General features: G+C 41.8%; 1 protein-coding gene across 2 annotated transcripts in view; it reads left to right on the top strand.

The window, feature by feature from the left end:
- The first annotated feature begins 2,634 nt into the window (after positions 1-2,634).
- TMEM260 (transmembrane protein 260) overlaps positions 2,635-18,464 on the top strand; it is a 326,427-nt gene continuing 310,597 nt past the window's right edge. The window contains exons 1-2 of one of the 2 annotated variants that reach the window (XR_004431595.1): positions 2,635-2,829; positions 9,636-9,831. Coding sequence is in view for 1 of the 2 variants with exons in the window: in XM_033187933.1 (XP_033043824.1) it covers positions 2,794-2,829; positions 9,636-9,831 (232 nt within the window). In the remaining variant the exon portion in view is untranslated. The remainder of the gene's footprint in view (positions 2,830-9,635; positions 9,832-18,464) is intronic. The other variant, XM_033187933.1, reaches the window with a different exon arrangement.

The raw sequence follows: 18,464 nt of genomic DNA, 5'->3' as shown, positions 1-18,464 counted from the left end.
TGGGGTCTCACTATGTTGCCCAGGCTGGTCTTGAACTGCTGGTCCCAAGGGACCCTCACCTCAGCCTCCCAAACTGCTGGGATGATAGGTGTGAGCCACTGTTCCTGGCCTGAATAACTAACTACCTTTCTAACTACATCAGATAAGAGACTTTCTGCTATAGTTCACATTGGGCTTTTGTGCACCCAACTGCCGATCACAACTGTATTGTGACTGTTTTCCCAAAGTAAGTTTGAGATTCGGTTTGCTTTTATTTATTTCCTTCATTAATTCTATTAAAAAAAAACTTCATTAAGCCCCCATTGTGCTCCAGGCACTGCACCAGCCACTGGAGGAGACTTGTGTGACTAAGGTAGATATAGTTCGTGGCCCTAGATTAAATTTGCAGTTTGGGAAGAATGCAGATAAGTAAAATGAAACGCCATGCTGTGAGAGTACACAGAAGGAATACTGACTTGTATTTGGAGGATGAGAGAAGGCTTCTTTGCTCTTTTTTGTTGTTCTTTTTGTTTTTGTGGGGTTTTCACAGTAAAAAAAAAAAAATCTTCCTCACTCCTTGGTATGAAACTGAATGAGAATTATCTTTGACAAATGGTAGGCTTGCTGCTTATCCCCGTGAATTGTGGCCATGTTGATTTAATGAGCAGCTCCTGCATGAAAGCCAGTGTCATACACACAGACACAGACTCACACACCTTGGCACTGTTTCCCAGCCTGCCTGTGGTAACCGTGCTTCCAGGAAGTCCAAGTTCTGTGAATTAGATGTGCACTTAATGTCAAATTAAATACTAGAAAACTGTCATCACAGCCATTACCAGGCATGCTGCTGAGGGACCCCCAAAAGTTTTGATTGAATGCTGTGCGTTATCCATTAAAAGGAAAAGTGTGGAGGCTCCAGGTGTTATTCTTCACCAAAAGGGAGTCACACCTTTGTTTGCTAGGCAAGCTGAGAAGGGGATAATCAATTTTCACGGAGCTGAGTGAAGTCTAGGCTCCTAAGGCCTCAGCCAAGACCCTGGTTTATTCCCCAGGGCCCTTCCCCTTGTGGGTCCTGAACCATAATTCTTGTTCCCTAAACATGGCGACCCTGCCAAAAACTTCACTCTCTTCTCAGTCTTTCCACTTAGCCTTTTGCTCTGTTAATCTTTTAGCCTTCTGCTCTCTTAACCTCTTGAAGAGAAAACCAGGGTCAGTTTTCTGCCCCTCACAAGGATCTTGGCCTCTTAAATTTTTAGCTTTGTCTTTTGAACCCTCCAAGGCTGTCTAGAGCTCTGATGATTTCTCTGCTCCAGTAGCGGATTCTTACTCTACATCTAGACTCCGCAGATGTCCTGGAATAAAAGAAGTTGCAGATCAACAGCTCACCCTTCTGTGATTCTGTCCTCTTCAAACTGTGGCCTTGATAGTCACCTATGCATCAGCAGTTCTCTTATGTCTTTTAACAGAGTTTTAAATTTAATTTTATTTTATGTGGCCTTTCTAGTTATTTTTGGTGAGAGCATCAGTCTGCTGCCTGACATCCTATTCAGAGGCAGAAGTCCTAAGCCTGTATTTGAAACCACAGGGCAGAAGCTGTGTTCAAGCATGTAGCTTTTCATAAGTCTAAAGGACTTTATCCAGTTTCCATTTGGGGGCTCTAAAAAGGTCTTCTCTTCTCAGAAAGTTAATGTTCCTCAAGATTTGATAAATGCGTGTCAAAATTCATTTTGTTCCTCCTTTTAATATCAAATGGTGAGATTTTCTTACAAACACATTAAAGCATAGCATTTAGTGATTCCAAGTGTTAAGCCATTTGTTAAATCAGCTTTATTTTAGTAAGGCTTATAGACTCACTTGGAGTTGACCGGGATTGATTTTGGCAGGGAGGTACATCCTCTCCCTGCTTTCTGAAGACGCCATTGTGTGTGGAAACAAAGAGATGGTCTGGGCTTTGGCAGTGCGGATACCCAGAAAGATGCTCAGTTTCACTCTGAGGAGCTTCGGTCAGTGCTGGTCACATGTGCATAAAGGGCCAGTGGACTCGACTCTGGGGAATATCAAGGTCCCAAATATCTGACACTCCAGAAGCATCTTACTGTCCTTAGTGAACATGCAGGAATCAGCCTTTCTCTGAGGCCATGGCAGGGCACAGATCAATCATGGAGAATAGTTGATCCCAGACCAAAGCCCACATAGAACTGAAGATGTGTAAAGGGTATATGACTGGCTCACTCCTTGGTTTAAGGCCACTTTAATCTAGGACGTTGCGGAAACCAGAGTGCATGTCGATTCCATTAAGGAAAGAAGAGAAATGCTTATGGAAACAGTACCACCTCCATATCCACTGGCCTCCCCTTCCCGACCTCCACCCTGCTGTTACCCATCAGTCATCTGAAAGGAAGATCCCACAGAGTTGACAGAGTCCTTTACAGAGAAGATCGTCATACGCTCTCCGCAGGTTACCTGTCTATTTAAGAAGCAAACCTCTCGTCACCTGCTGCGGAGCATCTCGATGTTAGAAACCACACCACTATTTTTAGTGTGTGTCCTTGTGCTTCTGCACGATGAGTCAGGGTTCTCTTTTTAAAAATACTTGGCATTCCTCAGAAGAAAGATAAACACATTTAATGTTCTCAGTTGCTACTATTCTAATCGTAAAGTCAAGAGTTGCTGCTTTTCTTAGCTGCCTTCAGTGCCACAGAACTATCTGGGCCTCTTCCTCTACCCCTCCTCGTGTGATCACTCCTTTCAAAAGCAACAGCCAAAGCGGATGCGAGGGAGATGCACTGGTGCTCATAAATTCAAGGAGCTAAAATGGCAACAGCTGTGGCAATTTCAGGATTTCAGCAGGTAATCAAGTAGCTAAGTGCAAAAGCGGGATTTGACAATTCTACAGGGGACTGGGACAGAGGGCAGCGAGAACTTGAGCTTCAAGGAGAATCTTCAGTAGCTATCAACGAGAAATGTAAATGCTGTGACTTTATCCAGTTAAGCACAGCAGATTTTCCTGCTTTCAACTCTAATCCCTGAGCAGCAGGAATGCCCTTTCTCATCTCACAACATTTGACTTTCTCAGATATATTTATTGTTATATACTGCAGTTCACCTATATATTTTGGGGTTAGTTTATCACTGGTTGAAAAACATAGTTCAATAGACTTATGAAAAGAGGAGCATTTTCAGGGAGGAGTATTGTGCCAATGTAGATGAGGCTTATGGACAGTGTTTCTTCCAAAATGCTCCCAAGTCTAAAGGACCATGATTCTCAAATTCTCTATAAAGTATAACTAGGCCTCTTTCTCACCTTGGAAGAACAGCAGCTAGAGGCCAGCATTCAAGGCATGGAAAGGAGAAGGGATACGGTGCCTTGTTCTCTTTTGTTAATAGATGTCATTATGAAATATAAAACTAGGACAAAAGCAAGTTGTAAGTATCAGCATAGTGGCTAAGAGCACAGACTCAAGCCAGTCTGCCTAGGTTCAAATCCCAGCTCTGCTACTTGCTGGCTTTGTGACCTTGGACAAGATTCTTTACTGTTTTACTGTCCCAGCTTCTGCATCTGTTATACAAACAGTGCTAGTAATACCCACTGCAAATGGTTTTATGAGAATTAATTTATTCATTGTTTGGAAAGTACTTAGAATAATGCCTAGCAGTAGTAAGCACTCAGTAACTGTTATCTTTTATATAGAGCATGTATCTCTTCAATAACAAGCACCTGTGCAACAGTCAGAACACCACAAAATAGCACTATAAAGACAGTAAAAAAAATCCCTTTGTATCTTTAGTATGTCTTTGTATTAATTAGAACTCTGCCAGCTGCAAATTCAGAAATCCAATTTCTGAAGTAACTAATGGGACAGACACAAAAGGAACTTATTGCCTCTTGGGTCTGGGAAGTTTAGTGTGCCTTTGATTTCAGGAACAGCTTAATCCAAGGGCTCAGGCTCTGTCCCTATCACTGTCGCTGTCTATCTCCCTGTGTCTCTTGACCATGCTCACATAATTATACCCGCAATCTTTCACATGACAGGAAAGGTGGCCACCACCAGCCCCTTGCTTATACCCAACTAATACCTAAGTATTAGTTGGTCTTACACTGCTATAAAGACATACCTGAGATTGGGTAATTTTTAAAGAGAAGAGGTTTAATTAGCTCACAGTTCTGCAGGCTGTACAGGCTTCTGCTTATGGGGAGGCCTCAGGAAACTTACAATCACGGCAGAAGGGGAAGGGAAAGCAGGCATGGTCTTCACATGGCCAGAGCAGGAGGAAGGCGGAGGGGGAGTTGCTACCCACTTGCAAACAACCAGATCTCAGGAGAACTCTGTCACGGGACAGCACTAGGGGGATGGTGCTAAACCATCAGAAACCACCCTCATGATCCAATCACCTCCCACCAGGCCCCACCTCCAACATTAGAGATTACAATTCAACATGAGATTTGAGTGGGGACACAGAGCCAAACCATGTCACCCTCCTAGCCTAGCATCTCCCGCAGAAATGGTCTCCCCTGATGCTCCAGCAGAGGAGTTCCAGGACGAGCTGTGACTGGCTCAGCCTACAAGCAGTCACTATGGATGAAGGGATATTGTTATGTAGCTGAACCAGGTGCCTACCCCTGTACAGCTTGGGGTTGGGGGGAGGGTGGGGAGGTTGGAGGGAGGCAAGGTTGGCAATAGCAGTTCCATTCAAACCACACCACAGCTATGGAATTTTGTCCCCATGAGAATGAGTGGTCCTGGTATCAGAGGAAAGTGGCACTAGGGGATGATATTGCACAGTCCAAAGCAATAGATGCCCATCTGAAGCTAACTGGGAAAAGGCCTGAGTTCGTCAGCAGGAGTGTACATTTCATGAGACATTTCATTTTTGGATGTCTCATTTCATATTTGTCCCATTTCATGAGATAAATACCCATTATAAACATACATCAAATTATGTCTGATTTTCTTTAGTCAATGAACAATAACTGATTATCTTTTGATCAGCAACACTCTAAAAAGTAGTTGTAATTATGTATAGAGATAGAATCTTCATTCTTCTGTATGGAGATGGTGTATTAGTTCATTCTCAGGCTGCTAAGACATACCTGAGACTAATTTATAAAGAAAAAAGAGGTTTAATAGACTCACAGTTCCACATGGCAGGGGAAGCCTCACAATCATGGTGGAAGGCAAAGGAGGAGCAAGGGCACATCTTACATTGCAGCAGACAGGAGAGCAGGTGCAGGGGAACTCCCCTTTACAAAACCATCAGATCTCGTGAGACTTATTCTCTATCACGAGAACAGCATGGGAAAGATCTGTCAATGTGATTCAATTACCTCCCACCAGGTCCCTCCCATGACTTGAGAATTATGGGAGCTACAATTCAAGATGAGATTTGGGTGGGGAGACAGCAAAACCACATCAGATGGCAAATAAATGTTTCATCTATTATGCCAACCTATGAAAATTGGGTGTGAATTTCCTAGAACACTCTGTTGAGAGTTTCTGAGGTTGCTCAGACAAAATGGTACCTGTCATGGATATGGTCTGAGATGTGGTGGTACATATGCCAGGTAGTAACTGCCTATAGTGCCAGTTTAAGAACCCTTACCCACAAACTGAGGATATATATGGAGAGAATTTCAGTTAGAGTCACTCTCAGAGCTGAGCTGCCAAACAATGCCAGAACTCATTCAAATTGGCCAATTAACTGCCCAATGTGGCAGGTTATGCTCCTAACTGAGCAGCCTCACAACACCACGTGAGTGCTGGGAGCCTGACTCAGCTCTGTCTAGAAAGAAGAAAATGCTGATTTAACCTCTTTCCAAGCCGCCTGGATCTGCCTCTTGCAAACAACAAATAAATAAGGGCAGGAGGTAATTTAAGCTTTTCTTTTTCATTTAGCTTTCCTTTGTAGTTTAATACTTCAATTGAGGTCATATATATAGTGTTTCATTAATTGCTAGGTGTAGTAAGTATTCATCAATGGTAGCAATTTTCGTGATTCTTTTCACAATTTTTTTCCTTATAAAGCGTATGTTTTATCACTAAATAGAGAATTATATAGCCAAACTTATTTTAAAGAATTGCTTGGAAGTTTCAGAGAAGGTCCCCCTGTATTAATCATGTTCCTTTTTTTTAATATTTTATGATGCTTTGACACTGGGGGGCTGTGTGGACCTGGGGAGGGACTGCCCCTCCAGGGGTTAGCTAATTCATAGAGATAGCAGACAACTTGCCTGTGAGCACACCTTTTGTATACAACCCACCAATCCAAAGCCCATATCCCCAACCACCACTTTTATCTTGCTCTAATACACCAAGCCAGTATTTCCACTGCCTAAATCACCCCAAGGCTGGGCATCAGACAACTAGAGACCACCCCTATGGCCAGAGCCTGCCCACATTATTCAAACTATCCAATTCTAAGCTTGCTCAAACTTGCCTTCCCTGCCTCACCCTTTCTCTCGCATGGAAACCACAGTAAGGCTCTGGACCAGGCTTTTCCCTAATTGCTTCTGCCTACTAACTTACCTGGGTACTTCCCCTGAGGCCTGACATAATATGGCATGCCCCTCCTCTTGGAACCTGTAAGTAATAAACTCTTCTTTCAAAGAGAGTTGTCTCTGTGTCTGTCATGAAACTGTCTGCAAAATTATGGCAGTGAGAGAAATCTAACATAACTGACTTCATCTTGCTTTTAACTTCACAAGCTAACTGCCTTTACTTATTCTAAGCTAACTATGGGAGGGATTTTGTTTATAGTTTAACTGTAAGACAAAGATGATAGCAGTTCCTTCCTGAAACTAAGCCCCACCTTACTTGGGGACCAAAATCACCTTTTTAAAACTAATGAAAGTCCACAAGGTTACAATCGTGATAGGAGCCTGAATTCTGCAAAGATGTAGGTGTAAACCCTAACCAGTCATTGTTTTATAACTTGCTTTTTAAAAACTACTTACTACTCAAGAGTCATGTAGCCACAGAATTTATAACTTCACCAATTGCCCCTATGGAGAACATTGCTATTGTCAAACCAAAGACTGGTGTTTGAGATATGTTTGAGATCTTGAATTCTGTATGAACCAACTGGCACCACCTGGACCAGTAACCCACACCCAGGAACTAACTCAGCACAAGACAGTGTCGACCCCCTATGATTTCATCTCCCACCCAGCCAACCAATGTTCCTCATTCCCCAGCCCCTGCTTGCTAAACTAGCCTTGAAAAACCCTAGTCCCCAAATTCTCAGGGAGACAGATTTGAGAATTATCTCCCATCATGCCATTTGGCTGGCCTGCAATAATTAAATCTTTCCTTGCTGTGAACACTCTTGCTGTGCTCAGTGCATTGGCTTTTCTGAGCAGTGGGCAAGAAGAACCTGCCTGGGCAGTTACAACCATACCTGATTAAGACAAATCCCAGGGCTGGGTGCAGTGGCTTACACCTATAATACCAAAACTTTGGGAGGCCAAGCAGGAAGGATTGCTTGAGCCCAGGAGGTTGAGGCTGCAAGCGAACCATGTTGATGCCACTGCACTCCAGCCTGGGCAACAGAGTGAGACCCTGTCTTTCAATCAATCAGTCAAATCCCAAGTACATTTTAAGATAACCGCATAACCACAAACAGTAGGGTTGAAGAATAATATGCAAATAAAAATAAATCTCAAAACTGAAGTGAAAGTAAAAATGTGGAAAGAAGAAAGCCTTTGAATACAATATGTTGGTATAATTTATTATTTTCTCTCTCTAATCGTGTTTGGAAAAGAAGTTATCCAAATCCCAGGCAAATAAATATTGGAACTCTGGAATTTCTATATAAATAAATACCCATTTGCTATAGAGTTCTTTAATAAAGAACCTACTTTTAACAAAATTATGGACAAGATTAACATTACCAGAAATAATCTCCAATACAATCTTTAGCAATTTAGCAGTTAATTTCATCTCATCAAAACATGTTCAGACTTGGACCTTCTATTTTGAATTGTCTTATTTTATTTTCCAGAAAATTCTTAAGTGATTTATTTTGTTTTTAGTGCCTAATTTTAAAACATCATGCTCTTGGGTGAGACATAACATGTCCATGTATGAAACTAAGCATGTAAAGAAGAGTTAAATTATAATAGCTTTTTGGAGTAAAGAATGAAGAGGGCGAACGTGATGAGGAAAAGGAGACTGTCAGTAATTGCGATGCACACACAAGGGAGAGCATCCACGGTGAACATTTCAGGGACAAGATGGAAAGTGTGCTCTGCACAGAGACTCTATGCTGTGAAAGGAGGGAGAATCAATTTATGGGCCAAGAAAGACCTGGACAAAATTATCCATTTTGAAGGAAATCATTTGTGCTGAGGCAATGAAAACTTTCTGGAGAGCTATTTGAGGAGGCACATGTTTAGGTAATATATTGCTGCTTTGCATTTCTATAACACCTTCCATGTAAGAGCTGCAGAGTGTAACACAAACATTAACTAATAAATTAAGCCTCGTGGCACCTCTGCATGATCGATAGACATAACAGTCATTTTTATAGTGTAGGAAAGGCAGCACCCTGCTCAAAAGTGCTGAAGTCATTTACCCAAGGTCATGAAGTGGGGGAAATTGGCAAAGTGTTCCAAAATGAAGCGTTGAGTCTCACCACACTCACACAACCTGCCTCCTTTGATGGCGTCATAGAGGGAATGAAGGGGGTGCCATGTATGCCCTGGTTTCCAATGATTCACTTCAGGAGATATCTCTGTAATTTAACTAGAAGATGGTTTGGAAATAGTAAGTCTTAGATCAAAGCCTTAACTCCTTTCTCTCTGGTTTACTCAGGAATTAATTTGTTTGCTAATGCTGGTCTCTCGTGGGATCACCCTGGCCTTTAGCTATGGAGTTTTGTGTTCATGTTACTTAATCTGATTATGCAAAGGACTTAAAATATTTCAAGAATATCAAAAAACACAAACATGTCTATGTAGGCACTAATGTAATTATTTTAATAGTTATTTTAGTTTCTAAAAAACTCATAAAATCGCAATTGAAAAAGTGTGCCATCTCTCCAAAAGATAGTGCCAAGTCCATAACAGAATCTGTTTATTTTTTTCACTTTGGTATGACATCACTATATATCTTCCTAAATGTTATTTCTCTCCATTATCATACCCTTGGCTTAGTAATAGCCTGTTCCATAGTAACATTGTCTTTTATTCCTCTTTCTCTCTGATAACCACGTATTTTCTCCATTAGAAGAATCGGCAGAGAGAAAACAAAGCAAGGAAATCAAATATAAATCCCCAGTGCTCCTAATACCTCTTGGAAAGAAAACGGACACCTCTGTTAACAAAGTTATGATGATTTCTACTTTGGTACACACTTTCGAACTTCTCAGAGAGGAACCGGCTCACCTCTAAGTCACTCATGTTCTCAATTTGCATTTGTTTTTTTTCTATAGAAAGAAAAAGACTCTTTTTTTAAAATTGAAGCAAGGCATAATGCACTTGTCACTGTTTAACATTCAGCCCCATTTCTTTTACAGAGCGGTCCTTTGAGAGCATTAACACTCACACCCCATACAACTAGAACTCATGACACTGGCAAATGATGTTTCTAGACTGTTTGCATTGGCCGACATGTCCTCACCCTGTTTTCTCCCCAATCCTTACAATTCTCAAACTGCAGGTGCAAACTGGGGTGCTGTCAAGCAACCTGGTGCTGAGGGGGCAGAGCCAGGATGGACCCGGATTCTGGATTCCACCATGTGCCTGGTGGATACCATGCGGATGGGGAGCAGGCAATGCTGGGTGCAAATCCCCGCCAGGAACTGTTCATCCTGAAAAAAACCTGCTGCACATTGCCCTGGTCACCTCAACGAAAAGTGAGTGCTTATCCTAATGGGGGTGTGTGCACATCTAGAGGACAAGGGTGGTGAATGTTCATCATTAAGGAGAAAATAAACCCACCCCAAGTGATTCCAATACAGGCTTCTGGGATTCCGATTTCAATCTTTTGGTTGAAATCCTCAGAGATAATGTAGCTTTTTAAAAAGCATAGTTTGTCTTAGAGTTAGGATGTAAATAAGCTTTGGTGCACAGCTCATTTCTGACACCTGTGGGCAAATCATCAGGGAGAAAGGAGAGGAGGTGAAGAAGAAGTCAACAGAAACACCCCATTGGTCAACCCAGTCAGAGATGCTGCTGCTACACAGACATTTTGGGTTTGGGCGCTTCTGGGCTTGTGTTAGTCCATTTTCATGTTGCTGATAAAGACATATCCGAGACTGGGAAGAAAAATAGGTTTAAGGGACTTATAGTTCCACATGGCTGGGGAAACCTCACAATCATGGCAGAAGGCAAGGAAGAACAAGTCACGTCTTACGTGGATGGCAGCAGGCAAAGAGACAGAGAGCTTGTGCAGAGAAACTCCATCTTATAAAGCCATCAGATCTCTTGACACTTACTCACTGTCACAAGAACAGCACAGGAAAGACCTACCCCCATGATTCAGTTACCTCCCACCAGGTCCCTCCCACATGTGGGATTTGGGTGGGGACACAGTCAAACCATACCAGGGCTCCACAATTTCTTCAGAACTGTCTTGACTATCAAGGTTGATAAACTCAAAGAAAGAGATGAAGACTTTATGCTAGGAGAGAAACCATCCCCTCACCTGCCCTCCCAAGTGGGAATGAGGTTGCTTCTCAGCATGGGGCTCTGTGGTTTGGAGCCTGGGTCCTAGTCAGCCCTTTTTTGTCTCACTCTGGAGGAATAGCCCAGGGTCCACTAGATAATGTCCCTGCTGCTGGCATCTCATTAGTAAGGCTGTTAGGGAAAAGACATCCTCTTCTTTGGGAATTCCTACTGCAACGTTGAAGAAGCCATAACAAAAAGAGAGAAAGCATGAAATCAGTCCTTCTGATCTTCCAGGGAATCTGGATTTTGTGATAGAATAGAAAACTATTTCCTAATTACTCAAGCCCTTGTTTGACTGAAAATGGGCAAGATCAAATGGTTTTGCCACAACAGAGGAAGATTTGTGGCTACCAATTCAGTTAAGATTCTCATTCTGTTAAAAAAAAAAAAAAAAAAAAAAAACAGTTGAAATTTTATTTTCAACTTGATTTCATGTATAATTTGACAATATGGGAGTAATTATTTGTTTTCTGTTTGTATTAACATTGCAAACCACAAAAACTAACATAGAGTAACTTAGGCTGAAAAAAAGTTACCAGAAGGATTTTATTGCAGAATTAACACGAGGGCTGAAATAAAAACAGGAAAATGGGCAAGAACCAGAGGAAATGACACAACAGAGCCATCCACAGCTGGCTTACCTGCATCTTAGTCCCTCCCTCAAGATGTAGCATCCTAGGCATATGCATTCTCTTAGATCTGCCTGAGTCAGTTTATTCCCCAAATGCCACCCTCAGCTTCATCTTGAGATTCCTCCAGAGTAGAAAGGGTGTTCAGATGCTAGGCAGCCAAGCACCACAAATGTCTACTGCAACTCCTCACATTTTCGTCTACCTAAAAAAACTTCTTCCATACTCTTAAACTCATTCTTATCAGTTAATCTCTTTTTTCCTCTCTCCCTCACTCACTCCCCCGTCTCTCTCCCTTCCTCTCTCTTTCCCTCCTTTGCTCCCTTCCAGTGCTCTCTTACCCTTCTTTCCCACTTCCCCTCCCTAGCACCCTGATATAGTTTGGGTGTGTGTCCTTGCCCAAATCTCATGTTGAATTGTAATCCCCATTATTGGAGGTGAGGCCTGGTGGGAGGTGATTAGATCATGGGGGTGGGTTTCTTATGAATGGTTTAGAACCATCACCTTGCTGCTGTCCTTGCAGTACTGAGTGAGTCCTCATGAGATGTGATGGTTGAAAAGTGTGTGGCACCTCCCCCCTCCCTCTCTTGCTCCTGCCCTGACCATGTGACATGCCTGCTCCCCCTTCACCTTCTGCCATGATTGTAAGTATCCTGAGGCTTCCCCAGAAGCTGGGCAGATGCCAGCATCATGCTTCCTGTGTAGCCTGCAGAACTGGGAGCCAATTAAACCTGTTTTCTTTATAAATTACCCAGTCTCAGGTATTTCTTTATAGCAATGCGAGAACAGCCTAACACCCAGTACCATATCACTCTTATAAAAAACCTTGATGATAGCATTTTTATTATGATAAGATACACATAACATGCAGTTTATGATTACTGCCTTTTTTAAGTGTAGAATTCAGTGCCAATAAGTACATTCACAATGTTGTGTAGACATTAACACTTTCTATAGCAAGCTAATTTCAGTGAAGTCTTTCCTCTGATTAATGTGGTCTGAGGGGACTAGAGGTAATTTTGTAGAAACTAAGATAGAAAGTGATCCATTATCAGGGAAGGTGCCTGGCATGAAAAGGCACATTTTCATGCCTTGTCATAGAAGGCGACATATGCCATTTATAGAATAGAACCACTTTTCTTACCACTGTGGTTTATCAGCATGTAGCTGCTGATTTGTGTTGAAAAGTAGACTGCTCCCAGGTAGAACCCTTTGGTTCAAGCATGGCCAGTTAATTTAGTATTGATGCCTCTATCCAGGTCTCATTAGTTGCTTCATAAATAATTCTCCAGTGCAAAGTTAGGAAGTTAAGTAAATTCCCAATAAGTGAAATAGAATCCAGTGTAACTCCAATAAACACTGGAATTGTCTAGATAACTAAAACATTAATTATTTACTTTGTTTGCTAATATGTTATCTGTATTTACATTCTAAACATATTTATCACACTTACACATCATCTAAAAAGAGAACACTTCTCTGGCCCTCACTTTATCACAACTCTGCCATCACTGACTTTACATAAGACCCCCAACCACCAATGTTCCTGGGCAGGGGAAAAGTCGCCTCCACTGAAACATAACTCAGCACCGTTGACAACACCCATGCAATTGATTCTATTATTCCTCATCTTTTGGAATTTTAAAAGCTAAGTGACATAAATCCCTGCCATTAATAATGTCCTCACGATTATTATAGTTGTTCGCATTTCCTGACCACATTAGGCAACTTACCTGCTTAGGAAGTAGATTTTATAATCTATCAGTTTTCATACAAATATTTTATAATCTATCAGTTTTCATACAAATATTTTAAACAGAGAAACCGGGACAGGTGTGAGAGTGGGGAAAACAGTCTTAGAGAACCTAGATTCAATGCCTTCTAAATAAGGTGAGAGAGAAAGCAAAGAGTTACAAAAAGGCCTAAAAAGTTGTCATCAATTGTGTTGTTGTTGACAAATAGGTCAAAATCAAAGTTGATGGTCAGTCATATGATCTCTAGCAGCCCTGGAAGGGTGTGAGTTATCGGCATCCCATACAGGACCTCTGAATGTACAGAAGTGCTGAGGAGGGAGCATACGCTGGTACGTTAAGTATGGTTCATGCCGCCCCTCGGTTGGAGGGTGGTAATTGACCTGTGACACTTAGTTGAAGCTGGGCTCTAACCTAAGGATTAAACAGCATCCTTCCACTGGGGGAAGCACCTGCCTCCTACCATTGAGAAGTAACAATTATGCTTCTCCTTGGAGCTCACTGTTTGATGACAGTGTCATCTCCCAGCATTCTAGTCCCGTTTCCTCCTGTGCTGAGAATCAGCTATAGAGTGGAGTTGGCAATTTTAGGGAGCCCTGAAATGTGAATCTTTTTTGTCTTTTTACTATTTTTTATCCACATGATGAATAGCTGGTAAACAAAATCACAGAGCGCTTAAGTCACAGATGAACTCAATTTCTGGTGCTGGTATCTCCCCAAATTGCTTGTCTTCTCCTTTCTAGGTTTTCACTCGGAAAGGTACAGAATTACAAGTTGATGAGTCACCATGGCAACCCCTGTACATTGTCTTTTAAATGTCCCAGACATTCAGAGTCTAATTTGATTGTAGGGATTTTAATTCATGACTTCTATGTTTTGTATAATACCATGCTTTTAAAGTTAATGAATTGTAAACAGAAAAACGTAGTTACATTGGTTTTGATTGAAAGATAGCTTATTTAGCAATGCTGCTTCCATTTATGTTGCTCAAACAACAGAACATTATTTCAACCTATTTCAAATCCATACCACTGAGAGACTGCTAGTCACTTCTGCAATAGGCTGTGATCCTGGGAACCTGGGATGTGAGCCTCATTATTAGTAGAATCTAGTAGATTTGGTCTTGCTACATTGGTGTCTGAGGCTGGCTCTTTCTGGTTGTCTCATGATGCCATCAGAGATTAGTAAATAACAAATTATATCAAGGAAGAAGCTCATTTGATTATTTAGTATGACTTGCGAGGGAAATTAGGGACAATGAATAGACTTCTTCTATTCTCTTTGCACTTGATTTGCAAAAATATTTGTTTATTAAATGAGTTATTACATAGACAGCAGTTAGAACAGTGCCTGGCACTTTGTAACCACTCAGTGAGTTTCATCATCATTGCTTGCATTTTTACAATAGTTCCCAATACAAAAGCCTTTAGCATCTTGGGCTTCTCAACACGCTGGGCTTGCATGATCCGCATCACACTGTTTATCTTACTCTTGACTACTTCTGCTGTGAGCCCTGGATTCAAGTGTTCCACATGCCCTCTCACCGTTATGTTTGGATGATTTTAAAGAGATTTCTGTTTCAAAGAAATGTAGGAAGAAGAACTTCACAGCCTCTTCGGTTGCAATCTTACTTGGTGGTTAAGGTGAATATAACTTAGATTGTGCATATCATTATTAGGGGAATCTTCACTAACCTACAGAAGCAATAAAGAAGTTGTATCACACTGTCTTGAGCTTCTCAAGTTTATTTCTGGTGCTCTCCAGAGCCACTGGCATCTGTTTCAATGCCCTTCACCCGAAAATGATTGGGAATGGACACGCACATTATGGGCAGTGTAGATGGCATGGTGGGAAGGAAGGGCTTTTCACTGAAACATCAGGCGATTCTGAGAGGGACAGACTCTCTGAGTCTGGGAGAAATAAAAGTTGAAACAACCAACAATAGCAATTCCCTTAGCTGTCCTCCTGCAGCATAAATAGGAAGAACCACCTAAACACAGTTACCTATGACACCTGTTTTCCTGGGGTATGTCCCACCATCCCTCTCTGCTCACTGGCTCCTAGCACCTCCTCCACCCCTGATGCCTCACAAACAGCCTAGCCCCTTCCCTCAGAAAGCTCTACACCTCCCCAAAAGAAGAGAAGAGTAACCTCAACATTTTCCTCCACCTTGCAATTTGAGTAATGTCTCAGCGCTTCAACCAGTCTTTGCAGATATTTTCCTCGTCTTGAGTATCATAATCTCTGGAGGAAGATAATGACGGGTCCAGAGAATTAGATAAATTGGGGCGTCCCAATCTCAGACCATTCTCTACTCCTAAGAGAGCTTGCAGCTGAGGTAAACCTTAATTTTTTTTTTAGAGTTACTAACCCAGTTTCATCTCAAAGAAAGAATATCTATTCCATTGTCATGACTTTGGTCTTTTTCTTCTGATAAAACAGGCCCCGCCACCTGACCGTTTTCTGCCCCTGAGCCCTGCTGCCTCTTTAGAGAAACACTTAGTTGTCAATGGTTGTTCTCCTTGTTTTCTATGTGGGATGAGGCTTGCAGTTATGTGCCACTTTTTTCAAGGATTGTGTCACGTAGTGGGACATGGTGTTGGGGAGGGGTGGTGGAAGGATTCAAGAAGGGGATTGCCAATTCCATCACAGGGCTAGAAAGAACAGTAATTCTCCTGGTCTCTAGTTGAGAGCAAGGGGAGGTTTGTGGACTCTATGAGGGAGACAATGGGGCACTCTGCGCATAAAGGACTATGTGCACCGCATGACAGGTGCTCAACGAATCTTTCCTCTTGAAATTTAACTACCTTCTTGATATTTCATTGCTCCTTATTTCCTCCAGAAAAGAGAGTAAGAAAAGACAAGGCCGGGCGCGGTGGCTCAAGCCTGTAATCCCAGCACTTTGGGAGGCCGAGACGGGCGGATCACGAGGTCAGGAGATCGAGACCATCCTGGCTAACCCGGTGAAACCCCGTCTCTACTAAAAATACAAAAAAACTAGCCGGGCGAGGTGGCAGGCGCCTGTAGTCCCAGCTACTGGGGAGGCTGAGGCAGGAGAATGGCGTAAACCTGGGAGGCGGAGCTTGCAGTGAGCTGAGATCCGGCCACTGCACTCCAGTCCGGGCGACAGAGCGAGACTCCGCCTCAAAAAAAAAAAAAGAAAGAAAGAAAAGAAAAGACAAAAGAGAGGATAATATGATTTTTCACTGACTTTTTAAAGCAATGGGATGTTTATTTTATTAAAGACTTTTGATACATACTAATGGCTTTAAGTATGGTAATGAATATAATGCATTTTACATCTTCCCTACTCTTATGCCCGCCTTCATCTTGGACAGAATGATTTTTACCATAATTAGGGAACATGAGCTGATAGAGAAAGCTACAGAGTGTCACTTGCTCATATGTAAAGGCTGGATGCATGAGAAGCCCCCCATTTTTTATAAAACATATTCAGTCTGTGGTCTAATCTATGTCTCAGCAGTTAGCAGAAAGTGACTCTGATTTGGACCCTAAGAAAGACACCAGATAAAAACCCGAAACTCCACTCTTCTAGGATCTTGCAACCAAAGCTGACTATTGGTGGCTACACTGTGTACTACATGGGATTAGTGCTACATGCAAATTATGTGGAAAAATAAAGCAAGATGACTCCACAGATTTTTACCCACAACCACAGCTACATCTGCGTGGGGGAAGGCAATCCTGCCATGCCACCCACCGCCATCTCAGGCCTAAGAGTGATGGAGATGTGTTCAAATGAGAGTCTGTGACTCAGCCTGCCAGACCTTCCTCTCCAAGTTCTACTCAACGTGGAAACCAACTGAGGCCAGAGACTTAGGTGTCGGCTCCCTAGCTCAGTGTCAACTTAGAACCAAGCAGCAAAAAGGGTTGGTAGCTCAGTGGAGAGATGGAGTAGCAGATGGAGCCATTTTATCCTTAATTAACATAACAGCTGTAAACAATCTCTCCCCACCCCCATAATCTTACCAGCAACACTGAGGGGTTTTACCTGTGTTTATTGGCTGTTTGTGCTGTGTGTTTCAAATAATTGATAACATATGTGATTTTGTTAGTCCATACTGAGCCTGCTTAATCTGCATATTCATTAAAAAAGTATTTTTTAAATCTTTGTCAGATGTTCTACATCTGAATCATCTTCTAGTATGAAACCACAGCCAAGAACTTTTATGTCTTTTATCACATTAATATAAAGATTTGTGGAAATTTGGGGACTTGGTGGTTGAGAATTTTTCTAGTTTCTCCAATGTGTTTACTTTTTAAAGGCAAGCTGTAAATATTGGTGGTAATGATGTGCTGAATGGAATTATATCTCTACATCCACTTCAGAAAGATGAGACTAATCCAGGGGTCAGAAATCAGTGCAATTACAAACTATCCAATTCTTGGTTGGAGTTTTGAAGGAAAGTTTTTTAAGAGTAGTTTGCGGTTTAAATTGCACATTCCCTCTGTAGTTTACTTCGAGCTATTTGAAATGCAGAAGTACATATGTGTAAGATCATCTGTTATATCATGCATAATATATAAAATGCAGATAACTGTGTAAGGCAGCTCACCAAATGGTACCTGGCATGTTATAGGCATTAAATGAATATGAATGAATAAACTAAAGAAAACGTGCTGTCCCTAATAGGGTCCGTATCTGATTCCTGTGGCCAAGGAAGTGCAGGAGTCTGCAGGAGGTAATTCCAAACGTCCCCAAATATGGCCTGGGGAAACACATCACCACGATGGACAGTGCTCTATGATATGGTGAAAATGGTGCAAATATGCTTTATTTACTTGAAAAATTCTTATAAATCAGCCACAGAAGTATTTCTTGTGTGGATTTTAGCTTTTCCTCTACAAACTCTAAGTTGTAGAATTGAGCCACTCCCGTCTCTGTTGGGGATAGTCAGAGAGGCTGACTAGCTGGTGTTGAATTTGGTCTCAAGAGCCTCTTCATCATCCTCCTTCAGCTTGAATATCAGTAAGGCAAAAATAAGCTACATGTAATGTGGACATCAGGAAGGTGAAAGAGTGGTTTACAATTGCAGACAGCAGTCTCCAGACATTAAAAGATGAGGGAAGGGTGTAGGGATGGTGGACTCCCAAATAAAATTTTAAAAATCTCCCCCTGCAAGGAACCATGTAAGGCAATCAAAAGATATAATAATAAGCAACATTCATGCAACTCCTGCCAGGTGCCAAATGCTGGATGACCTCACTATGCTCATGGAAAAGGAGGTGGTAAGTACTGCTCATATCTTTTTCATTTTCCTTTTGAGGGAACCAAGAAACAGAACGATAAAGTAACTTGCTTAGGTTATACCATTAGTGAGAGGCAGAGCTCGGTTTCAAACCCAAACTGAGCTATTAATATTTCAGTAAAGCACGTTTGTATAAATAAGGAGGTAGTTCCTAAGATCTTATCATGGT

Source organism: Trachypithecus francoisi, unplaced genomic scaffold (genome assembly GCF_009764315.1).
Source record: "Trachypithecus francoisi isolate TF-2019V2 unplaced genomic scaffold, Tfra_2.0 Lachesis_group3, whole genome shotgun sequence".
NCBI lineage: Eukaryota > Metazoa > Chordata > Mammalia > Primates > Cercopithecidae > Trachypithecus > Trachypithecus francoisi.
Note: the sequence above shows the minus strand (reverse complement) of the source record. Positions and strands in the feature narration are given on the sequence as shown.